Source organism: Diadema antillarum, unplaced genomic scaffold (assembly GCF_040938485.1).
Source record: "Diadema antillarum isolate AM-2024a unplaced genomic scaffold, OU_Dant_1.0 seq00000345_RagTag, whole genome shotgun sequence".
NCBI classification, from domain to species: Eukaryota; Metazoa; Echinodermata; class Echinoidea; order Diadematoida; family Diadematidae; genus Diadema; species Diadema antillarum.
Window position 1 is genome coordinate 1,174,453 of NW_027271356.1, and position 27,375 is coordinate 1,201,827.

General features: G+C 39.4%; 1 protein-coding gene across 1 annotated transcript in view; it reads right to left on the minus strand.

Moving 5' to 3' along the window:
* LOC139730968 (unconventional myosin-Va-like) overlaps window positions 1-27,370 on the minus strand; it is a gene marked incomplete at its 5' end in the record, with an annotated part of 101,268 nt that extends 73,898 nt beyond the window's left edge. Inside the window, 9 exons of the mRNA XM_071641848.1 lie at window positions 3,343-3,440; window positions 5,171-5,308; window positions 6,257-6,463; window positions 7,408-7,548; window positions 8,782-8,863; window positions 10,731-10,864; window positions 20,308-20,439; window positions 22,816-22,922; window positions 27,307-27,370. Of these exons, the coding sequence (XP_071497949.1) occupies window positions 3,343-3,440; window positions 5,171-5,308; window positions 6,257-6,463; window positions 7,408-7,548; window positions 8,782-8,863; window positions 10,731-10,864; window positions 20,308-20,439; window positions 22,816-22,922; window positions 27,307-27,370 (1,103 nt within the window). The remainder of the gene's footprint in view (window positions 1-3,342; window positions 3,441-5,170; window positions 5,309-6,256; window positions 6,464-7,407; window positions 7,549-8,781; window positions 8,864-10,730; window positions 10,865-20,307; window positions 20,440-22,815; window positions 22,923-27,306) is intronic.
* Between the last annotated feature and the right edge of the window lie 5 nt (window positions 27,371-27,375).

Genomic DNA, 27,375 nt, shown 5'->3' on the forward strand with positions numbered 1-27,375 from the left:
TCAAAACGTGTTTTCCACAATAAAGGAATCAACCTGCGACGCAGTGTTCTGTTGCTCAGGATGCATACAGGCGAATTGAAAAGTTACATTCTTGGTTCTTCATACAGGAACTTGACTTCAATACAAGATTTGGTTTCACAAGAGTTTCTTGATTTTATCAATTTATCACTCATGTGAACAGGTGTTTGTTGTTTGCTCTATATGATTTTACACACTCTGAAACAAAAATATGACAAATGGAGGAGGGGGAGGTTAAGAGAAATTCTGACTGGGAAGGAGTTTTATGATGTATTCAATTGCATGTACAACTTGAGAACAACATATCTTCCTTTGCAAAGCTTGTCTGACCTTGTCGTACCTAAATAGCATCACCTGACTGATGTAATGTAAATTAGTTCAGACATGAGATATAACTTAAGATCAAGAACAACTTCAAGGCATGTGAGGGAATTGCAATTTAGTCAGATAACCTTAAAAAAAAAAATCAGAATAAATTTTGCAACTTCGTTGTAAGACTGCATCTAGCATTTACAGGTGTCATAGGAATGCAACTCTATCAACACTAGCCACTTGTCATCATTGATACCCAAATACACTCACACCACAGACAGCTGTTTTCGATAACATCACCGTTCCCTTGGAAACATAGGCACAACTCCGTGATCCCCTGCGTGGTGTGGCGGCGGTAGCATACCAATTAGCTGCGAGGAAGTTGTCGCCCACGTTCATGGTTTCCGAGCCCTTGGAAATAGACCTGTCTGTCAGTGTACGATACTTGACTGACCTTCATTGGCACAGAATTTACGGATATGCAATATCTCGAGACCATCGTTCACGTATCAAAAACTGAAGAGAACAGATCTGTCCCTGCAGAGGGAATGCTTTGAAGGAGGTTCATAGTTAACACTTGCCCGCCACACATCACTAACATGCAATTTGGATCTTATATGCAGTACACTGGGGGCAGCAGCATCACAGTACAGATGGCAAGGTGAGAAAGACAAGAAGTCACAAAGAACAGAAAATGATTTGAAACAGACATGACACTTATAAGAGTAGAAGTTCATCTGCAGTTTTGATCTCAACACACACTATTTTACCTCTGGAATTTTCAGCTGCCAACGCTACAGTGTTCTACGATGGACTGACCTGTCTTCACCCTGATCATGTGACAGTCAGTAAGGGGGTCATAGACCTTTCCTATAAAAGGTTATAGTGTTATTGTACATTGGTGAAACGAAACAATCACTTAGGACCAGATTCCTCGACAAACACACATGCCCCAGCTCCACTTCCTCTGAAGTTTCCCAGCATATCCATAGCGAATCTTCAGACCACCACGTGGACCCGGATAAGGTGTAGGTTCTGGACAGGGAACTTCGCTGCTTTGCGTCAAGGAAGCAAATTACATCAGGGCCTATCAACCCTCTCTCAACAAAGATGGGAGGGCGCTATAAACTTCCAAAAGTCTATGACCCCCTTATCGACCAGTCACATGATCAAGGCGGAGACGGGTCATTCTGCTGATGAAGGCTGTACTGTTGACAGCTGAAAAATACACAGGTTAATACTGTGTATTGAGATCAAAAGTTTAATACCAATTTCAGATCAGAGATGACACTTCTTAAAGGGGAAAAAGTGGAAGAGGCTTGTTAATGATAAAAAAAAAAAAAAAACTCTACGATGATTTTCATATTGAGAGGTGAATCCTTGCAGTGTATTACCTTTATCAACAGCATCAGCTTTTTCAATCCCAATCTATCAATATCAGTTAGCATCATACCAGCATTTGCAAAGAAGTGACTGGCACACAAAGTGCAGGCACAGCAGGGGGGAAACATGACGATAAAGAATAATGCCATTTCCTGTTCTCACATCACCGATGTGGTACCTGTTGCAGTCAACTGACAGAACAAAATGGGACGCTTTTTTGAACTGCAGCAGAAAAGTCGTTAACCTTGAGGAGGATATAATCATTTTGGGGGGCGATCTATTCATAGCCTTCACAATGACAAAAAACATTGACATTCACATTAAAACTGCACACAGAGGAATTTTGATAAGTGTTTCACTTTTAGGGAGCGCAGGTGCAGCACCTGTTACTGTTGTCACAGCTGTTGGTAGTACTAGAGGGGGCGATGGTAAACCCTCCACGATCAACCTTGAGGGCTAGTAACAGTCGGCAACCAGTAACAACATGACTAGATGTGACATGGGAAGATGTTGCAAATTTCCTTATATCATCGCTTAGATATAGCAATGCCATGAAACAAGATTTTGTCTCACACAAAATATTCACTAATTCCTTCAATTTTACTGCATCCAATAAGACCCCAGAAATCATCACTAAAACATACACACAAGAACCTATTTATTCATCTTTTTTTATGCTGTCTCGGCAGGCCAGGTGACTGAAAATCCTTGTCTTGAATATCAAGAAATCAGCTGTTCAGAATTCTATTCATTAAGACCACTTTACATTTTGTACTTGAGGATTTTGATAACCTAGGAGTAATTTTGATAGAGAAATTCCAGGAATATGTATGACTGTAGTTTTTGCTATGGATGCATGAGAGGGACATCTGACTCAAAAGTCTGAACTCATCCCACTTCCAGTGACCATTCTGAGGAGGGGATTAAATCAAGTCCCCCTCCAAACAACACATTCTCAGTCAAAGGTGAGTCAGGCTGGTATGCGGACAAGTCTTGTCAGAGTCAGTTAGCACTAATCAGATCTTTAATGCACACAAAATCAGTGTATAATCCCCACTTTTTTCATATAGAAGCCTCCATAGCTTCATGGAAAAAAAAGGAAACAAGATCATAAGAATACAAGCCCTTTAAACTATCAATGTATCAATAAATGGCCTGTAACTTCACAACACAAATTTGGTTGAATATATTGAGAAATCGTTTAAAACTCTTTCCAGCTTTTTTCACCTTTACTCATATCACTGCTATGAAAATCAAAGTTTTGATGTCATCGCTGCTGTCTTTTACATCCTTTTTTTTCCCCTGCATGTCCAATTACATCCATGGGCCAATTTCTTTTAAATTTGGACAAAATGACTATTTCCATGGTGAAATACAAGTTAAAAATATTATCGAGCTATAATGCACTTAAAGAAATTGTACTTAACGTAAATTTCTGACACCTTCTCTCACTTTCTTTCACTTTCTCCGGGCTTTTTCTCTACTGTAAGCAAGCTCAGGGGTACAAATGTATCAGATTCGTGGGGTAAATATGTATCGGATTTGTGAGGTACTACCAGATAGCGTATGTGCTATAAGTGGAATTTGATAAGGCCTCTCAACCAGCAGGCCTTGTTGGGTGAGACTTACGTGAATGGCAGCTTGTAGTCATTGGGCTTGATGCAGCGAACGTAGTGGGGCGTGGTCGAATTTAGCTTCATCATCAAATATGTCAGGGAATCACGGAACTAAGGGAAACAAAATATGAAACATATTGGTACTTAGCAATAAGTCTTGGCTCATCCAAGAAAATAATTGAATCAGCAGCACAGCCCATTTGTTTGTGTGTGTGTGTGTGTGTGTGTGTGTGTGTGTGTGATCATTTAAAAGCTTGAGCACACCAGCTTTCACTACATGATGCCAAGAAATCAAGCAGATAAAGGTAAAAATTGTATCAAATGAAAGCAAGAGATTATTAAGCAGAGGGGCAAGATTGGAGTACGAGTTTTCTTCAATTTGTCTCCCTCTGTACAAGATCAGCGGTTGCCAACTTACAAATTTCATTCGTACAAAGGGAGACAAATTGAACAAAACTTATACCTCAAAAACTGTATTGTGTTCAAATTCTAGTTTACACATCCCCACCTTCTTGTTATTCATTTTCAAAACTTCTTTAACAATCCATCTATCATAAATATTATGCAGCTCGAATTCTTTCTTGCAAATACACTCTCACCCAACGTGGCAGTAACCACGGCAACCGAGAACTGGAGCATGAAGGGCACACTACAGCTGTTTAAGCGGGAGATGTTTAATTAAGAAAAGCTCCCATGCAGAGCGCAAAACCTTCAATACCATCACGGCGGCTGAAGGTCAAATGACAGGCATTCATGTTGCCTCTTTCATTAACTTGATTGGAGGAAACAGGCTGCCGACATGACATCTACAGATAATGCATGATTTGGCACTATCATGTGCTCCATCTCACTTGTACAAACTGGATAAATGGGGCTTCTTTGTATATTTCTAGTTACACTAGAACTAAATTCATACATTCATAGTTTTGAATAAAACAAAAACAACTGAATAATGTACAGTGTATACTTCGTTTCTCAGATTTTGAATAAGTTTTCCAACGCACAAGACTCTATGGACAGGTATCAAATTTATATCTCAACCTTTCAAAATACGTCATGCGAGATAGCCTGTTTGGAACTCATTGCTATATCAACAAGAATTATGATATTGGCTTGGACTTGAAATGACTTGCAAAGTCATTACTGTTTATTCTACAAGCCTAACTTTCACTGACTAAAAGCATCCTCTCTGTGACTACCAACACAGCATCTTGTCCATATCATCACAACCATCATTGTTAGCATTCATCTCATCATTGTTGTCCTAATAACTTTTAAATAATCACTGAAATTACCAGGTTTTTTTTTTTTTTTTTTTTTGGTAGACTAAACCCTTCCATTCTCCCCAAGGCTCCTAGACCTTGAAGCAGTCTTCCACCCAACATTAGGCAACCAAGATGTACAGTTATTCTAGAAATATTTATTAAAAGCACAGTATTCCTATTTGCTGCATCATAATTGACTTACTTTGACTTACACTGTATTTCACAATAAATTGATCCTACTTGTTGTTAAACACCCTTTTAATATGGGTGTAAAGTGTGTAGGGAATGATTCTGTAATGTGCTTTTTAAGCGTTAGGTATTATTCATGATCTTACCATTGATATGACGTATGATATCATCATCATCACCACCACCACCACCACATCCATCCATCCTCCTTCTTCTCCTCTTCTTCCTCCTCCTCCTCCTCATCATCATCACCATCATATTCATCATCACCACCATCAACATCACTGTCACCATTATCATCATGAACATCACTACCATCAACATTATCACAAACATGAACATCATCATCATCATTATCATAATCATCAAAATATTCCTTATCAGTACCTGACTTCCAACCGACTTCTTGAAGGTCTTGTGTGACTTGACGGGGGCTACCATGGGTTTGACGGTTCCCCTCTTGTGCTGGTGGCTGGAAGGTGGAGCCTCCTGCTTTGGTCTGAACAAGTCTGCCACAAACTCATACTGGTGAGAGTGAAAGAGAAAAAGGAGTTTTACTTTCATTCAAAATAAATTTCTACTTTACATGTCTACCATAATGCACAATTTGAAAAAGTACCAGCTTAAGATGCCATGTTTCGTAGGATGAAAGTACCCATAGAAGCAGGTCCAAGGAGACAACAATTTTTATCAGTACAAACTTAAACACCCTTATTTTTTTTTCTCTTTCTAGATTTGGCAAACTTTGGCATAATTATGACTGGGTTACAAACACCAGCAGTTCTTGTAAATCACTCTCTACACTTTTATTGAGTGGGATCACATTAGGATGTTACATTGTTTAAATAGTTTCTAAAAGAAAATCTTGGTCTAGGTAATGACTGTGTATCTACACGAAAGTGAAAAGATTGATGTAACATTTGAAGTGGCTGATAATGCAGTAAATGTCATCACATGAGATAATGTTGTGCAACAGGTAAACCATTTGCTGAAAAAGAAGATCGTTTTGGGTCTCAAACAGAAACTGTCAACTTGGCAATTGAAGGGTGATGCATCATACCAATAAAATCACTTCTTATCTTTTATCACAACTTTTTTCTTTCATTCACTTTTTTGTTACTTCATTACTTTAGTATCAACCTTCAGGTAGCTGAAGTTGTAACATACATGTATTCACACTACAGTAATATCATACTTTTGTTCATCTCATTTATTTCCACTTTAGAACATCATTAAGTTTACAAAGTTTGCATCAAAAAATACACAATATCAAATATAAAAATGGCAAAATGTAGGTGTTCTGAAAATGATCCCGAGACAAATCCAATCAACTACAGAATTGCAAAAATCAAACTCAAACAGCTTAACCCGTTGAGGACAGACTGATTTTGCTACAACATTTCCCATAGACCTCTGCCCAAGAATACTTGGGACTTGTCCTCAATGGGTAAACAATGACCTCTGACATCGTACCTGGCTGGCCATGAGGATGTTGAGGTGCTCGTCGTTGACCTGGTCGCGGTTCTTCTCCACGAAGCCGTCCGACTCGTACTCCACCTTGTCGGCGAAGTGGTGGACGATGAAGGCCGTTCTGGAGGTGCGTGGCTTGGAGAAGTGACTGTGGGCGGTCAGCTTGTTGTAGAGCTTCCCGCACCAGTTGTCATCGGACCCCTTGGGGAGCTGGGAGAGGAGAGATGATACTCACTTGATGAGTGGACTACTGAATCATCAGCACTTTGAAATGTTGCATACAGGGGGTACATAATCGTTACATAATACTACTATGGTTGTTGTTGTTGTTATCATTCTCCTCTTTCTTCTTTTATCATTTTTACTACAAAAGATGATGAGATGGAGGAGCTCCACTGGTTTGGAAGCTTTCAAAAAATGGACAGACATTGATGGAATTTTAGTGAAGTTTCTGATGACACATTCTACTTGGGCAACATACTGTAGTACTGAGGATGCTCCATTCAAAAATTCAACTTTTATGGATATCACCTTTTTTTTTCTCTCTCCCTTCGGATGAGGTAATAATTCACAGTGGATTTGAAATCACCCCACCTTTAATATGTCCCCTAAAAAGGGAAAGTGATGATATTAAATTGGCAAGAGAACAAACACGTATGTATGAAGTACCTTGTATAGATGTTTTGCCTTCTGGTTTGATTATAAAAATAACTTAACATCCTTAAAATTAAAACAACAAGGTTGCTATTTCACCCAATATTTGGAACAATGCTTATAAATCTACCCACTTTCGATTAAATAAATTGTTCATTCTATGAAAATTGATTGTTTTGTTTTTATTTACACTCAGCGTGATAGCACCCTTCTTGTTTTCTGCCGACGACATGATCTTGTCTCTTCAGTGTTTGCATCGCTCTCCCAGAGGGCCCTGCCACTATCATTACCCTAGAATGGTCAGGTACCCATTCTTACTTCTGGGTCAAAAGCAAGGATGTACACACTCAGTACGATTTGAATTCGTAACTCCAGTTTCAAAGTCAAGAGTCTTCTCCACTATACCACCTTGCTCATTAAGTCTACACTTCCCATGTAAGAATGAGCTCAAAGAGTAACACTGACACTGATTGGCGATGGTGGTCGGAGGGTTAACCTACCATGCATTCCTCATCCAGGAGGTCCAGAATGCCCAGCTTGCTCTCAATCATGTCGATGCAAGGCTGGTTGTCATAGTAATCGATGAACGACCACTCAATCTTCTCCTTCACGTACTCCTCTTGCTCCAGTTTGAAGACGTGCTGCGAGGACAGAGAAGAACAAATTGAAATGAACTTCAAGTTTTATCATCACGCCATACAAACCTCATGTAATATGATCCACTCTTGTATTGTTGACTAATACTAGACTAAGTATTACTATACCAATTAATGTACAAATGTACATTGTCTGTATGTTTTTGAAAAATAAGAGAAAAGAATGCAGTATTCGAAAGGTGTGTGACATCGCTTTTATTCTACCTGTTGTTCGTCACTGTACAAGGAAAAGTAGAAATTACGCGGTGCGTAATATATGTCCCCGCCGGAAGTAGCATGTAGCAAAATTTATAGGTAAAAAATCAAAAAGGTCAAAGAAGAGGTCAAAATTCTGTGTAAAAGTTTTGAAGCAGTGCCATCACATAAAGCAAAAATCGAAATCGGGTTAGAAATGTAGCATTTTGACAATGTACAATACAGGTCAAAAATCAAGGTTCAAAGAAGGCAAAGGTCAAAATTCTGTGTAGAAGTTTTGAAGCCCTCACCTAGTGCCATCACATAAAGCAAACGGAATCGCATGGCGAAGGAAATTAATGTACAATATAGGTCAAAAAAATCAAAGGAAAACTTTCTGTGTGATAATATAGTACCAACATGACAAGCAGTAGCATTTTGTAGCTCAATATAGGTAATATTAGCAGATATACTGAGGAATCGAAATCCCATTTTGTTTCTCAACAGCAAAGGCCATCACTTAGAAGTGAGACATAGATACTGCTTGTCTCAAAGGTCAAGGTCAAAGGCACATATCAACAATTTCTATCACATCATAACAGTATATCCCTAGCACATATCTTAATATTCACTCCTTTTCTCTCTAGGTGTGCACATATCAACAATTTCTATCTTGTTTTCTCACTCCTTTTCTCTCTACTTGACCATTCCAAACTTATTCAGTATTTTACAATTGATGTTACCCTTCCCAAGAAATCATTTAGCAAATTTTGTAAAGTATTGCAGCATACACAAAACTCATGCACACAAAAACACATATCATCACACAAAACAAACGTTCTCGTTCACTGAGAAGAGCTTACCCAATATCTGCACAGTTATATCTGAACAAAGCTGTAATAAAATCATTACACACAATTACAAATTTCTTTTAGTTAGCTCACTATAACAAAAAAAAAAATGAATGAATGGAAAACATATTAAGGGGCAGCACTATATTTATCTTTTTTTTTTCAGGAGAAAACATTCAAACTGAGTACTTACCTGTGTGAATTGTTGCTGCAGTTTCTCATTGGCATAGTTGATGCAGAACTGTTCGAAGCTGTTTATTTCAAACATCTCAAACCTGTAAGGCAATCATCAAACATTTTTTTGTGAACTTCTTGCAAACTGTGCCAAGTCTTCATCATCCTCCTTCACTTTATATGTATCTGCTTCCTGTCCACGTAATAATCATCAATCCTGTTTCCTTTTCCAAATGAACAATGCTGTCTTATATTTCTACAACTTGTATGATGATTTCCTCTTGAAATTGGAGGAGGAAAAAGAAGACAATATCATCACTCACTATTATTTACTCTTTCTACTCCTACATCTTTCAAGCTATTTCTGAATCTTTGCTTGCCTTTTCAAAGCTCCATCACTCAAATGCCCTCCTCTCACTAGATGTTCCTGCTAAGCTTTACAAACTCTAGCCTTGTCCAAGCCTACCCTCTTTCTAGTTTTTGTACCCCATCTGATCCACCAATGCCTCCCTTGCTTTTCAACTAATTCATCTCACTTTTCTCCCATAAAGCCATGCAATATCAATATCTTTCTTCCCCCTGGCCTCTTCATTTTTCAATTCCTCCCTTAAGTATCCCCTGTGAGGCTTTTCCAAAATCCTGTCTCCCTTTCCCCCAACTCCCAGGCACATTCCACCCCCTCCCCCTTTCTTATCATTCCCCCTAAACAAACTTTCAAGTCTCACACTTCCTCCTCACTCCCCCACCCCATGATCAACTCCACTTCATCCTCTCTTAAACACTTCACACAAAGCCTTTCAAAGTTCATATCTTGTTTACCCTTTCCCCTTCAATTCTACCCTTTTATTAGCCCTGTTCATCTTGATATTTCCTGATGGGCCTCTTCAGACCAGCATCTACCCCCTTCTCCTCCCTACTGAATTACCCACCAGAATCCCCTAATCCTCTCAAAGCAAAGCACCCTAACTTTTCTTGCAAATTTCCGTACCCCAACCAGCTAGTCAAGTCAACTTTCCCCTCCCCAGAAGTTGATCTTCATCCCCCAGCCCCGAACTCTTTTCTCTTACGGCCTTTCAAAACCCACATCTCTCTCACCCTGAAATCAATCTCTCCCCCCTCTTCCCTAAACCATCTCCTCCATCCCCCCCCGCTGACACACCCAAGCTAACTCCTTCCTCCCCCCCCCCCCCCACAACTCTTTGGATCATCAAATCCCCCCTTCCTGAAGCTGACTGACATCTGGAGGGATGTGGTTCTTCCTTGTCACCTTTCAAAAGTTGGGTCGGAAACCTCTGAGGTACTGCATAATGCTTTAGCATGGCAGCCATCCCGACCTATGCTCTCTGCACGTTCACTGCATTGAGGCCTACACAACTCTACATTTGACGACAAGAAACTATTCAAAAATATTTTATTTATGACACAAAGTGCTATGAGCAATTGCATATGTTTGAGGGGATATTCTAGCTTTGGTTACTCACTGTAATTTTTTGGGCTTTTACTTATCCAATCATGAATGGATATATAAATGATATATACCTTATTTCTCTTACATAATTTAGTAGCAGGTACTATTATTTGCCATATATCAAGATGAATACTACCATCTCCCCCTCCCCCCAGGAGTCAACACTTATGCAGAAAACTTGCAATTCATCAATTCAGACATAATAATATCACTTTTACCATATGATCCATACCACTCTTGTTCACATATCATCCCATCATCTCATTCAATCTTTTAGATAAATGCACTGTACATAAAGCCATGCTCATACATTGAAATAACTTTCAAGTCCTCACCAGAATACAAGAAGAATTGTTTGCACAGTTCCAATGACATCCAAAAATATAGTATTACATAAATACAGGTATCTCAGTGATAACTACAACTAGTCTTGGTGGTATCATTCTGTCTAAACAATTATTTGTCTATGCAAGGGAGAGGAACATATGCCAAGTATTTACCCATAGATGTCGAGCACACCAATAAAGTTGGACGTCTTCGACGCCGTGTCCATGGCCTTGTTGATCTGGTCGACGATCCACGAGAAGAGCTGCGCGTAGATGTGCTTGGCGAGGGCATCCCTCGAAAACAGTGCCTGTAAATGGCAACACAAAAAAACAGTTGTGCCTTTGACGTTAATATGTAACCCCAATCAAATACACCATTGTCTTTGGACAGTTCTATTCAGTGCATGCTGTGATAGCAGTTTGATTCTTACCTGCCTGGATACAAGGAAGTAAATAAATAAATAAACATACAAACAAAAACCACTTCACATTAAGGCCCATACAATATACATGCACCTCTTATAATTGCAACAATCTGCATATGAATGAATATGATTGAAGAAGTGGTAAGTAAGAGTTTTTAAGTCTTTACTTTGAATCCTTTAAAAGCGATACTCAACCCTTATTGCAACGAGTACCATCCTTCAATTATGAAATTCCCTACATTTTCTGAAGCATCATAATGCTGAAAATGCCTCCCAATTGGCTGAGAACACAAAATGTGATGCAACAAACCAACTAGCACAAAATTACATTGTACATCTCATGCGGAAGAGGACCTTTTCTTAGACAACCTGTATTCAATGGGGAGGCGTATCATCATATGCATATCTAATACACTTGATATGATCTTTATGCATTGTTTTTAAATGGGTACCTACTGATGTGGTCATTGTTTCCTGTTTCATGTCCGTGAATTATGACACAGAGCGTTTCGTTTATGATTCTAAAGCAAGGCGTGGGAGAAAGGGGAAAATTGCCTTATTGGACGGGAACACAGCATCAAAATGAAGTCCTCACACCATCCCCTTTGGAGAGTCAGGGGGGGGGGGAGCCCTTGATCAACTGCTGCATGAAATGTCAGTGCCAATGCATGCAAGGATGCAAAGAGGGAAACAAAAACCCCAGAGGGGTTGCCTCCTTGGGGGACGCGAGGGAGGTACAGTTGGTAAAAATATTCATACGCAGGGGGGCCCCCTAACAGTAAGTATTGCGAGAATGGCAGAAATGAGTCAAGAGCTAGAAGATTGAAGAAACACCAGATGTATTCAATAAATCTATCAGCAAACCGCAAGGAAAATATCTGCAGTTTAACAGATTGCTTAACCTCCAGTAGCCAATAAACTTCACTCCAGTTATCTTCAAGTTGGAATATATACATTTTGAGTATCAAATCCATTTGGATTTTCTCAGTAACGACAGGGACACGTAACAAAGCACTGTAGAATATTTAAAGTTCACACTGAAACATATATTGCTCACATCTAAATCTCGGTGCATACTATGTATTGAAATGAATAATTAATGTTTAGTTACAAAAGGTGATAATTGCAACTTGTTAGCATAGTCTGCTCTGCCTAAATAAGTCTGTTGGGGAAACTACAAGCCACAAGAAAAAAAAAAAATCAGATATAGGGCTTAATACTCCTACTTGCATTCTTTACCAAGTCCTCCAGAACTTTTGACAACTTTTCTCCCAAAATTAGAGGAATGAACATGCATACTTATGGATGCTGTGGTTATCTCCTATGCCCGCGGTGGTCCCCGTTGACATACATATCCGAAGCGCAGGCAGCCGTTTACAAAAATAGTTGGGATTATCTGCCAGCTAAATCCGTACGATCCCTCTGTGGGAACATTCGGTAATCTTGGAAGTTTTCGATTACCTCATGTGTACAGAGACACGACACATTTGGCACAAAGATTCTAGACATTCAACTCCCCCCCCCCCCCCCCCCTATTTTGGCTTGTCATTTGGTTGTTATTGTTTTCATCTCTGGTGGCTGTGCAATAACAGACAAAAAGCCTGGGTGTCTCTTGTAAAGATAGATCACAGTGACACAAGACCTTTCTGAGATGGTATCACAAATTTCAGGACATTTCACAACATCCTTTCAGATTTTTTTTTAAATATATTTATGTTCCTTTGCTTTGTTTTTGTTTTTCTGTGTTGTACTTTGTAAGGGAAATGGCTTAAGGTGATGACTTTCCCACAAAACATTTTAACATAGTCCAATATTCAATATCAGTGAAATCAATGCAGTCAAACCTATCTATAGCAGCCACCTGCCATATATGGCCACTACAAGCAATTCCCTCCGAGAGAAGAAGCATGTTAAAGAACCTGTCTATAGCAGCCACCTGTCTATAACGGCCACTTTTTTTCATCTCCCTTGCGTGGCCGCTACAGACAGGTTTGACTGTACTTTGAATTTTCTACTGGTACATCTGCAATTTCAGTGCATTAAACAGGGAATCACTTTGAGGTGTAACACATGATTGTACTCACAAACTAATCAGCGTGCAATGTTTGTGACTGATCGTGTACACTTAGGTTGAACACTAGCATACTATCTTACAAATACAAGTGACCAGTGTATGATTTATCTTGACAACGTAACTTATTTTTTGCATGTGCTTTTAATAGAGATCACATCGCCATGACGGTTAGAAATTAATCATTTGGGCTGGAAGGCTCTACAAAATAAAAAATGGACTTATTCCACTCCAAAGCAGGCACAGTGCATATCAGATTACTATTGTGAGAATAATTGTACAACACAAATGTTTTAATCTATTTCTAAAAATTGTTTTTAGGCAGATGTGAAAGAAAAATGCAGTCCATGCTAAAGAGGATGAAGGGAACAATGATCAATCTTGCAGTGAGCTAAATGTAGCCTTCTCCTGAGGGCCATTTCCTGGAAAGACACTCCTCCCGTCCCAGATCATCACAAAATTGGGAAAAATGTTTCATCATCCAAATTTAGAATTTGATTACATGATGCACATCCTGCATCTATTGTTAAAATTTTTGCAAGTTTTTTTTTTTTTTCCTCAGCCAAAATCCAGACCTAGTCTGACCTGCCAAAAAAGTAATATCCTATGCCCAAAATACTACTGTATGAGTTGAACTTCTTGCACACAGATATTTTTGCAAATTGCTACTTGTCTGCAATTTTTGTATGTTGTTAATTTGGCAGGTGCAAGAATCTGGTAATTTTTATTTTACCTTTTAAGAATAAAATAAGAATGAGTAACAAGCAATAATACTAGTAGGTCTACTGAATGTTTTTACTCCGTGATTTCATGTACACAAAAAAAGTAGTGTGTTTTACATTTGAAGTACGAACTAGTGTCATGTTACGCCCCTATGTCGCTACGTCATGGTCCATGCAGCGTGCTACAACTACAGAAGCTACTTTCTGTGTGCAATCCAGTGTTGGCATAGATTGATTTTTTTTTCTTAAATGATACTTTTTCACAATTTTACATTCATGCGTCGCTATTTTCATGGTTCAAAGGTGATTTGCAAAACTTGCAACAATAACACCACTGATTTCAGCTCATACAATATCTCCTCATAACTATATCATGGATGGCTCTGGGATTTCAAAGAGGTCATCTGACTTAATGGGCATACACTGTGTCATGTGACTGCTTTTTCACCAATCATATAGCAAGAATATTAGTATATAAATTATGTGATATGATATGGAATAGCACATCTGCACTGTACAGACTTATTTTGACTTTAAAAAAAGCAAAGTAATTCAAATATGGAAGTAAGACCTCATAACTTAAAGACATTGAATGCATTTGAGAAAGCAGCAACTTGAAACTGGGATAAACAACTTCAACACCAAATCAACGTCTTCTCGGCACTCGATATGGGTCAATTTCCTGTTCTTAATGAAACTACGTGGAGAGGTGAGGAAAAGTTATATCTTTCCAACAAAACTGGAAAACTCTGCCGTCTACTGACCTCCAAGGACATTTTTTTCCCTCTGAATTCATTCCATCAACACACACTTCTACAAGTTGGCGAAATCAAGACTGGAATCTGAACTTTAATTCACACTTTGGGAATGGCAGGGTGATCTAGCACAGACATCTAAGTTTTGGCCACCTGCCAACTCACAACCCCCTTGAGTGCTGACTTTTTGCTCTCCCATAGGCTTACAACTAGACCTTTGTATTTCCACATGTAACAGGTTAAAGAGAATAGCACCTTCTCCATTAAAGACAACTGACTTCAGATATTAAAGGTATTCATTCTATTGATCTTATCATGTTCTGACTCCAGTTTCAAATATTTGGTGCGGAAGAAAAATTGAGAAATCAAATTGAGAAATCAAACTGAGAAATCAAACAGAGAGAAGTTAAGAAATTCTGCAAAAGGTACATAAACGAAAAGGTGTAGTATTTCTTTGCAATATTCTATTCATTCATTCAGTTTTGGTACAAACATTGATGAACTGTTTGGTTTCATCATTCATATTCCATGGATGTACAATGTACAATGTACTCCCATACCACTACATTCATGCATACAGCCTCTTAAATTTCCAGTGATGAAGGCTCAAAGGGTGAAAGAGTACTAACATGTGACATCATAGCTATTCATCGCCATGGAAACTGGTTATAAGCAACTTCACCAGACCCAAATATCTGTGAACACTACACATGTAGCTGCTAACCATGCTCACAACTGGTTCTAACCCAAGCTAGAACAAAAGACTGTGACATCATAACTTCAGTACTCTTTAATAATGGTAACTGATTCAATCTGAACATTAAAGCTAGGTTAGCATTCTACATGATAAGGTATTCGTTTGTTTGTTTGTTTGTTTGTTTGTTTGTTTGTTTGTTTGTTTGAGGAATAGCCAAATACAAATACGTTTCCTTCAAGAGCACCAAAAAATGTTGATCCTGACATTACCAAGCACACTGCAACCAGTACGGTAGGTGCAATTCAAAGTTGATGCCTTACTCAGCAGACATCTCGTCTGTAACTTGGAGCTGTTTAAATGGAGACTAGTCCTGGTTTACCCACAGGAGCCCTGTCTTTACTTCACAGGGGAAGTAGGAAATCCTAGAGGGAAGAACCCCAGCGTTTAGGCCTTGCATCACCACTCTTCGTTAATGGCATTGACTTGATAGGGGGAAGTCTATTAATAAAAGACTCCTCCAATGCCACTATCAACAGGCACAAGTCTGTTGCAGGGGGGAGTATTCGGCACTTTCTCCTCTGTCAAACCTGGGTAATAAATCACTTCCAAAACAGCAGACAGATCTGGGGCTCGCTTGCACAATTACTGACAAACTCGGCCCGCCATTGGCAAGGCATGGCATCGCTGGTTCCTAAAAATAGAGCGACTGGCTCGGCTGGAAGTTGTGGTGCCTAATTAATGCGCTTGACAACTTCACGTCACGTGGCTTGACACTCTGGAATCTCTACAGACACTATTCATCTTTCTTTTTTCTTTTTTTCTCGTTTTCTGTTTTTCAAAGGAACATCAAATCTTGTTGGGTAAACAGAACTTTGATGGCCACTAATGGGGTGAAAAAAACACCCATCCAACCTTTTATTTCAGCTCATTCCAGCTTCATAAGGGTTGTTGTTGTCATATTTGATGTGATCCATTTAAGCTCTTGACTATCATAACATCATAGCTGTTCTTATGACACAGCATTAACACAAAAAAATTAAAAACTGTGGACACTTGTCGAGGATACATGTAGGTCAAGCAATGCCTCAAATGAATTCAATGGTCTAGTTCTGACCATTGAAATATCTGGACAACAAATGGGCAACAAAATTCTCCCTGACTGCAAGTATGAAACGGAGGAGTCAAGTATTTCAGGAAACTTCAGATGGAGTTACTGCCCTCGCTCCAGATGCTTGACACAGAAATTAAATTTGCATGCGTGGCATGGCAGCAAGTCCCAGCACCTGCCAAGACCTTTTAATTGCGTGACTGGTATGGGTAAAAGTCTTCATGCTACAGTGTAATGCTGCTCAAGGTGAACTATCTAGCATGCCGTGGGTGCAGGGAGATGGCAAAAGGAGAGGAATGACCTTCGATCTACAGCTTCAAGTGTAAATTCAGGTCCTGGACTAATTCATGAAAAACAAGGAAGAGAAGAGAAGATGTTGTCTGGCCTAAAGGAAATGAATGCAAGATTGTCCAGCTTCATAGCTAACAGTTCTTTTGGTACCTTTGCATAACTGGAATCCAGGAGAAGGATGTTCAAAACTTCATCATTTGCCAATCTACATGTGGGTTTACAGAACACCAAAAAGTATATACTACGTCTACTCTGTTCTTTTGCTTTTAGGGACAAAGTTACAGGCATATGTCCTCATTCCTTTGCATTCATATGTAATTATAGAACAAACAAAAATGCAAATTCTGGGACATAATGAGAGAAACTCAAAGATATCTAGTGCTGGGAATGAGGTGATTAACTGCATGTGACTTCAATGCACACAAGAACCAGATGTGCCATACACCAAAGCCATGGAAAACATCCTTTCTTGCAGAGAACGAATTCAACTTCAATCAAGATGTGATCTTTGCACCTCAAAAAGGCAGAAAGACAAAGAAAGAGAGACAGAGAGATGGGGGATGGGCACAGAAAGTGGTATGAGAGAAAAAACTAGATATATCGCTACGGTGACTGATATGCCTCCGCCATAATGCATGGTTCTCCTAATAGGTCTATAGTACAATGTCTTGACAATGTGTGATGACAGTTTCAAACAATTGGCAAAATATTAAAATGACAGGTTTGACACAAATGTGCTGAATGTTCATTTTCCTAGAACTAGGTTCAATTGGATGAATGATTAAAATGTCAGAGTGCAGGTATTTGGGGAACTGATGATTTTTACTTGACTTTTAACCCTTTTATAAGTTTATGCATTGAGTAATTTTTCAAGGTATTGAGAAAAAGTATTATTTCAGTATCAAATGGGAAAATAGCATTAATTATCTAAACCTGGCCTTTGACCTTTGACCTCACAGTTCCAAAGAGAATCACTGTTAGGTTGAACATGCATAAATATGTAAGTTTCATGATGATACCTTGAGTTACTTTTGAGATGAGTGCAATTAAGCACTTTCACTTGACCTTTGACCTTTTGACCTTTGACCTTTTGGCAAGAAACTTCCCACAGAATATATATTGGGTAATACATGTATACATCAAGTTTAAAAAAAAAACCTTCATTCATTGCATAAATATAAGGAAAGTAGGGATATTTTGAGGAGTTGACCTTGACCTTTGACCCCCTCACCTTTGACCCATGACCCCCAACTTCCCTAGATAATCACTGCCCATCGGTACAAGTATATATACTAAGTTCCATGAAGATACCTTAAACCATTTGCGAGATATGGAGAAAAACATGAAATTTCAATTTTTTTTCACAAAATAACCTGTGACCTTTGACCTTTGACCCTGTGACCCTAAAATCCATAAAAAGTAATAAAGCAAGAGGGTAGTACAACCAATCTGAGATGATGTTCCTTTATCAAAGATGCCACAAGCTCACTTTTGTTCACTGGAAACTTGCAAAACTCTTCAAGTGGCAATGCATCGAGAATACCCCCCCCCCCCCCCATCACTTAATTCTCGTCAGCCCCAAGATGGCGATCTTCACCGGCGAGTGATCGCTGAAAATCCATTTAGGTAATGTCCCAGCATGTGTTGCCGGGCACCCGTGGACTTGGCTAGGTCCACCTGTCAGCGGGGACCACAACAGTCTGACGGCGATAAGACCCGAACAACTTCCTCCGCGGGCTGGATAAACATCTACACTTTGGGGTTCACTTCCGCTTGTTTCACAACATCAAAGCACCTGCCCTTATTCATGCTATATGTCTTTCCTACTTATTTCCCCCCCCCCCCCAGATGGTGTCACACGTAATTTCCATCAAACTTGCACATTATTAGTGACACCGCACATTGCCCTCTCGCGGGACGAGGCGGAAATACGTAAGCAGGAGAGGCACCAAAAACAACAAAAGGTGTCATGTTTTCATCTTTGGGGTGAGAATGTCAGGTGAGACAGGTGGAAAAATTCCAGCAACCAATGAGGTACATTTTCCCTGATAATGTTAATCTTCTTAACTCTCTGATATCATGGGACCCAAAAAAGAAAGAAAGAAAAGAAAATCCATTCATGATATGACTGAAAAATAGATTTATAGGTTGTATTCTATAAGTTGCTTGAATCTTTCATTCATGATTCCCACCCATCTCCATAGAAGAGCAACCACTGTTTTGCTATCCCACAAAATTTAACATGTTTCCCCATCAAGAAGGGATACTGCCCTGACGCAAAATGTACAAACGTGGCTGATGTAGGAGTAACCCAAAGATGACCAGTGCAAGTGTTGGAGAGTTATATCATTGTTGTGCAGAGCTTTGTCATAGGACTATCAAAACTGCTTAAAGATTTTACTGTATAGGACTAATGTCTGGCAGTACAGGACACTTGAGAGCTTCTTGAAGACACCTGTCCTTTCCTTGGGAAAGATGCCCATGCAGCAGAGAAAAATTTCTGCCCCTGCTCTAGCAATGCAGGACTGGCAACAACTGTCCTCTCGTTGCAACCTTCACTTTGCAATTCCTTTGGCATCACTTGATGTCGGCTTCCAAGCTCACAAAGGTCAGACCCACGAGATGGATCACACACGCTTCACAGCAGTGGAGGATGATATGACGAGTGACGGACGGGAGTATGGCATTTAAAAGTAAAAAGCTCATGGTGAAGGTCAAGCCGCATATGAGGTTTGGCAAGGAATGGGAGAAGAGACAAACCAACTTTGAACATCTCTGAATGTGGTTAATTCCAAGCTCCTAAAATGCACCTATAAAATTGTTACATGACCTACATGTACCTACCCCCACATCTAACAAAAAATGGCAGAACTACAAGTAGAAACTTTCTTACTCCTGTTCAGAAAAAGTATAAAAAAACAACAATAAAGGGTAAACACAACCACCCACTACAATCAGAGGAACGCCGAAGATCTTTTTAAAGGGAAGGTAAACCCAAAGAGCAATGTGGATTGAGTGAAAGCAGCAACATTAGTAGAACACATCAGTGAAAGTTTGAGGAAAATCGGACAATCGATGCAAAAGTTATGAATTTTTAAAGTTTTGGTGTTGGAACCGCTGGATGAGGAGACTACTAGAGGATATGACGTATGAGTGGACAACAATACAAAGAAAATATAAAGGAAATTCAACAAAAATTCACTTTTCTAGAATTATGAAAGAGCAGTGGACCAATCGCTTTCAGAAAGCAGGGGGAATAATTGCTACCCTTAACATATGTCAATATCAAGTTGATGGAATTTGTAATTTTCATGAAAAATGGATTTTAGTAGTATTTTCTTTATATTTTCTTGGTATTGTTGTCCACTCATACGTCATAACCTCTAGTAGTCTCCTCATCCAGTGGTTCCAACACCAAAACTTTAAAAGTTCATAACTTTTGCATCGATTGTCCGATTTTCTTCAAACTGTCACTGATGTGTTCTACTAATGTTGCTGCTTTCACTCAATCCACATTGTTCTTGGGGTTTATCTTCCCTTTAAGACACATTAAACAGACACCAGCATAGATTCCTATAAGGGAACAGAACTAGTAAAAGGGAAATGACTGTCACAGTTATCTTCTATCAAAATTTGGGAAGAGCCCTGGACAATCAAGAGGTCCAGGGACTACAAAGCTTACCAGATCTCGGCGTAGAGGCTTGGTCAGCACCTCCCGAACTGTGACAATCTTCCGGTTGCACAGCCACTTGCACATCTGGTCCTCGTCCACACCCAGCAGACCGCACAGGATTGGCAGATTCTCATTGTCCTTCTGCAGGTGTCACCATATACAAACACGATTCAATCAAATTGAGCATAATTAATGTCAAATGTCAGTGGCACGCTCTCTTCATGGAAGTTCCCACCTTCTTGGAGGATAGTTTAATACAGAAACTTGCATGATGTGATATATACAAATGTTATTTCTTCAACATACTTTGTGCACATGGGTTTTTTTCCCCCCACATGCTTTGTAATTTTAAAGAATATCTCACTGAGAATTTCTTGATGAGAAATACCCCACAAATGGGAATTGAGTTTAATTGGATCAATTCTTCACACGAGAGCAATAGGACCACAAATGACGTGAATAAATCATATCTATACACTATTTCCCCCTCTCTTTTATGTTGGCATATTGGGTGCTATGTGCCGCAGTCATATTTTCATCCTCATTTGCAAGCACAGACTGCCACGGTTATCAACCATCGTTTTATCAAGTTGACAAAATGACACAGGGGGAAATACTGACAAATTGCACGTGTGAATCAGACTGAGGATCACTTTGTGAACCCTTAAGAAAAAGAGTCTGCAAAAATTATAGGTGAACAAACTCTGCATGCTACAACCAATCTGTTTAAAGGAGAAGTGTCATCACCAACTTGTTTAAAAGAATTCGCACATGCCGTTGACTGATGCCATTACGAAATTTGCGATTTATATTCAATACTGATACTGATACAGTCTCCCCATCTCCCATTCCACCCCCCCCCCCCTTGTGACTATATCTGGACTCAATCAATAGGAACACCAAGTACATCTTCCTTTTTTTTTCTCCTGACACCAAGTCCATGCACAGGTCAATATATATGCCAAAGAGTTTGCACTGAGACGGCAGAGTTCGCAGCGATCTTTATCGCTGACCACGCAATGATGATCAATCTTGTTTTGAACCAATTTTGTTGGAAATCAGAACGTTGGCCTTTGACCTTGACCTTTAATCAAATGATTTGCAATATCATCAACTTCTCATTGCACACAGCATTGCAGTCATGCTTACATACACCAAGTTTAAAAGAAACCTGAACTTGTTTGTGGCTATTCATGACACCATAGAATGATTACCCATACAGAGACAGACTGAGGGGTTACAAAAAAAACAGAAAATACAAGAACATCACATTTTCAACATTTTCAACAACAATTTTGAACATTAAGCCTATTGAAAGCTTACACCTATGGATGGGGTACATACATGTGTGTCAACACTGCTGATGTCATTGCCGTAAGGAAGGCCTTCGTCTCCGCACCGTACAAGCAGTAATTTTCTCAATATCCTTTGAAGTGGGTGGTCTTAAACTCTAGCAGCTCGAACACATTTTCAATTAAACCAAAGCAACACCAACTGCTGCGCAGTCGGCTGCCTCCGTTACTAGCGAAACCACTATTATGTGCTATTCAAAAAGTGGCTTTTCATTAATATTCTGATTGATTCACTGATCTCCACCACTGACTGACCAAGGATTGATCTTAAAGGGATTGTACAGTTTTGGTTGAGACCTAATTTCGGGTTTCTAACATTTTTTGGTGAGATAATGAGAAACCTCTTATGAAATATGAAAGAGCATGTAATTCTATGAGGAATTCAACGTTTATTTGATGAAAATTGGTTTTGAAATGGCTGAGATATCCAAAAAAGAGCGATTCTAGTAAAGTGTGGGACCCACACTTTATTACGATCACTTTGTTTTACTTTGTTTTTGGATGTTTCAGTCATTCCACACCGGTTTTTCATCATATAAACTTTGAATTCCACTTAAAATAGTATGCTCTGTACTATATCATAAGTGTTTTCTTGGTATCTCGCAAAAAGTTAAAAGCCCAATTCTCATCTCCACCAATACTGTACCATCCCTTTAAACCGTATCTTCATAAAGGAAATATCTTTTGATTTACTTCTATGCATTATATCGGTACCAAATAACACTATCATTGGACTTTCTACCTAATAGAATTTATGGCCCAAAGATGGCATTTTAACTTTTGGTGGCCTTTGACCTTGACCTTAGATCTTCCTCATATCATTTTTGGCAACTACTGTAAAACAAGGAATGTTCGCGTGCATTTGAATTTCACAAATTTCGTGAGCGCCAAGATTCGCGAAATTAAAATGCACGTGAAAATTTCTTCTCTGCACTATATGCATAGAGTGCCAGTGGCAATTCGCAAAAATTTAATGGCGCAAAAAAGGCCGTTGGCTCCAATTCGCAAAAATTTCATGTCTCGAATACATCATGTTTTACAGTAGTTGCTTTCATTGTCTTCTTATCTTCTCATCAGATATCACAACAGGACATTCCCAGCTGTCTTGTTATCATTTTAATACCTAAAATCATACATTTCTGTTTTTTTCTTCTTTTTTGCACACCTCAATCTTGCTGCTCTCATGCTGGTCTGGCCTGATATCCACGTTGCCAAAGTGAAGAACGGCGCCGATGATGCGGAAAATCTGCTTCATCATGTCTTCCTTGAAGCCTGGATTAGAGGACAGAAAAATGATATCATATCTTAAATCATAATTCATATGTCAGCGATGGTTGTGGTTGTGGTGATCATGATATATTCATCCGGTCAGCACAAACTATTAATATTGTCTCTAACTATCAATTGAATGTAATAATGGATTTAATACACTAATACTTAACTGTGTGTGTCATATGCACTGTAATTCCATAGGGAGTGAAATCTTTTTTGTATAAGACGTGAATCCTTAACCCAAATAGTATTTATCTCATCTACATGTGTATGTACCTTGAAGTCCTATCAATTCCAATTCAAATATTTGCTTAGAAACAAGACCAGCATGCTACTCCATGCATTTCGACTGATTCACTATTACAGGAATGCATGGATCGAGAAGGGGGGAGGAAAAAATGAATAAAGGACCTCCTCTGTCGAGAAGACGTTACTAGTTTCATGACCCAGACCTGCTTTCACAGATGTTTAATTCTTTCTTCTTTTGTTTCACCTTGTAAAGGGCATCCAAAGGAAATGGGCAAAATTATCTACAGACTTGAAGGAAGACTACCAGTCACATGACATCATGTCTGGTTGTGGCAGCTGACTCAGCTCCGAACAGAAACTCAGTAAGTCTCTCGCTCCCATCAGCGACCACTTTGTATACAATGCCATCATCATTTTGATACGATGGTTTCGAGGAGGTTAAGGAAATGAAGATGATGAGTAACCATGGTTAGATTATTTCCACATTTTTCAGTGTAGCAAGGAAATGGGTAGAAATTGGTAGAATGCCTTTATATATAGCATTCAGCTGCTTTCAGATTAAAAAGAAATAAAGGAGAAGAAATGACCAGAAGTGGTTCAATGTCCCAAGTAATAAACATTGCCAGACAATAGAAAAATGAAGAATAAAAAACATACAGAATGCATCAATTTATGATCATAATTCAGAAGGCATGTCTGTAACATTTGAGACTGGCACAGACTAATAAATATCATTTCAGCCATATGGTCTGTAAAATGACATTTCATGTTGTCACATTTCATCTTCCTCATAAAACAAAATATGTCAAGAGACTTGCTCCTATTTAATCTGAATCTATTTTCATATTCCACGAGTCATAACTCATTATATCCTTTTTATTAGCCCGACTGCGTTTAGGAAATATTTTCATCAAATGACAAGGATAGGAAGGGGGTCTTAAGGGTTCAAGAACAAGTACCTGGCTAACTTCCTAAGCCCAATAGACTGAGGTACAATTTGGTAGCAAAGTATAAATATGAAATTGAAAGGAATAGCTGTTGCGGAATGGCTGGCAATGATCTTGCTTTGACCGGGGAGGTGGAACCTCCCAGCTTTGACATACAGGGTGTGTACCGTGCATTGACAGGTCCAGCCATGCTAGAATAAATAGCGTGAGGATGGGTGGATACCATTTGATACGCCTTCACACCTCGCCTTCATGGAGAGATGATGACGGACGTGTTTGAGTGGGAGGAAGCCGAATTTGAGGCAAGCGCATATCAAGTTGCTCTGACTCACTCCATGTTTTCTGTAAAAACTTTACGTTTTCACAGCAGATTCCAATCACAAGGCGATGCCCCCTTTCATTGACGACATCACCAACCATCATATTACCTGCTTGTTTTCTGTCTATCTGTGCCATCTCTGTATCTTCCTCAATGAGTATGTCTCCCTATATGTCACTTGTCTGTAGAGTCTGATCTATATTTTTTCTGTCTGTCGCTTTTCTACTCTTTCTTTCTCTTTCTCGGTTATGCTCCTGCTGTATGGGGTACACCAGGGTGGAGGGACACCAAAGAAATGTGGCGTGAAGTGTACGCTGACCCAGTTTCGGATACACACCGCCCATTTCCTTTCCGCCTCCGTCTCTTACGTCTTTTTACAGCTGACCCTGATAATCCCACTCCCTGGGCTGTCAGATGTGATGACATGCGACTGTCTGCCAGCAAAAGCGGTCACACATGCCCAAAGACCTGCCTTTAAAGGGCCTGTGTGACACTGCAGAAATTCTTCTGAAATAATTTGCTGGTTACATAAACTTCTGAAGGTTGATGGGAAGGTAGCTGAACTATCTCCTACTGTGTGGCAGAGCCGATGAATGGTTTCAAATCTCTACAAATGGACTAAACTTCTCATATTTTGCCAAATTACTTGAGCTAAATTGATGCCACATTATATTAGCTGTAGTACATTCAGACAGCATCTTCACTGCTGTGCCCAAGATACACACCAGCAGAAACTCTACTGCAGTATAGGGAAACTGTCCCTTGTGATTTTAATCACGATATTTTCACAATCATACCTCTGACAGAACAATCTGCAAGTACTAGTCTAGATTTTCATGACAATTTTAAAGGAATTAAGACATTGCCATGAAGCATCTTTTATTTTCCCTCCCTCTCTCAGTTATATACAACATGACTTGAGAATCTAAAGCCCTTCCCGGAGCTCTGTTCCAGAGTGCTGACATGTGGAATTAAGCTGACAGTTTGTATTTCCTGCGTTTTGGGGGTCCAAGGACAGAGACACCATCCCTCGAAGAGCTCCCTCTAGAGATCTCTTGAAGGGAAGTGTGAATAAATTATGCAAATTTAGTTCCCCTGTTAAATGGCTGACTTACGTCACATTCAATGTGTTGGGGTGTCAACCAGTCGGCCCCCTACACTTTCTTACAATCTAAAGGGGAAAAAAGGAAAGGCTTCAGAGAAGTTGAGAAATTTCTTGCAGATTATCGAGCAGACAAATTCTTTAGAGAGAGGTTTTGTGATGGAAACAACTTTCCCTTTTATGATTTTTTTTTTCTTTTTCACCCACTCTTGTTGCGGTTGAATATGTCATTCAGCTGTGAAAGTTATGAAAGATATTTCATGGGACTTCTTATTAATAGGGAAGGGAAGGGGGGGGGGGGGCCAAACCACGATAAACGAACATTTCATCATTGAAGCATCTTTCTCTAGAGATTTGATGTCTTAAAATGTTGCTGATCCGGAGCCATATGAAGAATCAGAATTTGCCGTGATGACTGAAGAGCAGTCACTTTTCAGGAAAAAAGATTATTTTCAAGGAGGCATGTATATCTTAGGAATGTGCTGAAACTTTTACTGATTCACTACTTTATCACATGATTTCAAAATGGAAACAGAAATATGTGAGCTGTCAAGGTTAGCCTGTTAAATTCAATGCCTATACAGTTCACGTGTAACGCACTCAAATCAGGGAAACGATGGCTTTTAATTGTTCTTGTCAGGGATACATCAGCCGAACTTGATTCAAGAAAGTGAAAGAGGTCATTCACTAACAATCTACAGGTTAAATCATGTGTAAACTTTTGACTTCTTGTACATCACTCAGATCAACTAACCTAGCCCCCCCCCCCCCCCCCCCCCCCCCCCCCGCCTCCTTCAACTGTGGATACCATGTCAAGACATGGTAGAACTTTAGAACATTCTGTTGATGGAATTGAATTAATGAAGACGGCAGCTCAGCTTCCAATACGCTTATGGGGAATTAAATAGTCACGATTCTACACAGCATTAGGTTTTGTAGTCGTATAAACATGAAGAGGTTACACAGTTCACATGTCACTGCCAGGAACCTCCCAACAAACATTACTTTCTCAGAAAATTTAGTATCCCCTAGAGTCAAAAAAGGGATCAAAAAATTTCTGAACAGAACAAGACCCACGGAGGGCTGACCTTTGCTTTTCTGTAGACTATTGCACTATACTTCCAATGGTTTACTGTACTTTGAAGCCTAACAGAAATTGTTCCAAAAAGTGCACTGTGGATGAAGTCCTTCAACTTACATTAAATCATTACAATTCTAATAGGATTTGCCACAGACTCTCCGCAAATCTTGAGCCTCATAACTATATGTCAGAGTGATGTCATAACCAAAGCACTGCCGCATCTCTGAGGCACTTAACTTGGTTAAAAGTGCTTGGCATCCACAATGCTTTACTTTGTCTAGAGAAAGAGAGAAAAAATAGCCCTTGGAGACCATTTTTCTTTTCAAAAGGAGGTCCATAATTCCATTATTTTGCTGAATAAGAAATGTTATTGGACCCTAGTACAGTGCAGGCACTCGAGTGCCCTCACAAATTTTATGGAGGAAAGGAACTGGGAGGAGAAAGGGATGAGGTGGTTGAGATAAACCAGCAGCCATGAGTGGTCAAAAGTCTGAACAGATTCTCTCAAAATGAGGTGCTCAGCGATGAGGGGGGGGGGGGGGGGGGGGTGCTCAAACACTTTGCATGAGCTCCTAACAACAGTCTCTGCTCAGATTTTTCCATCTTTGGTTTGAGTACATACTATGGTCTCTTTCTTCAGTAAGAACTGATTTATTTCTAATTCTAATTCTTTTCTAAGAGCTTACCCAGTAATCTGAATGCCTCCTTGGTCTCCTCAAAGTTTTTCTTGTCATCGATGCCATCCACAACAGGCG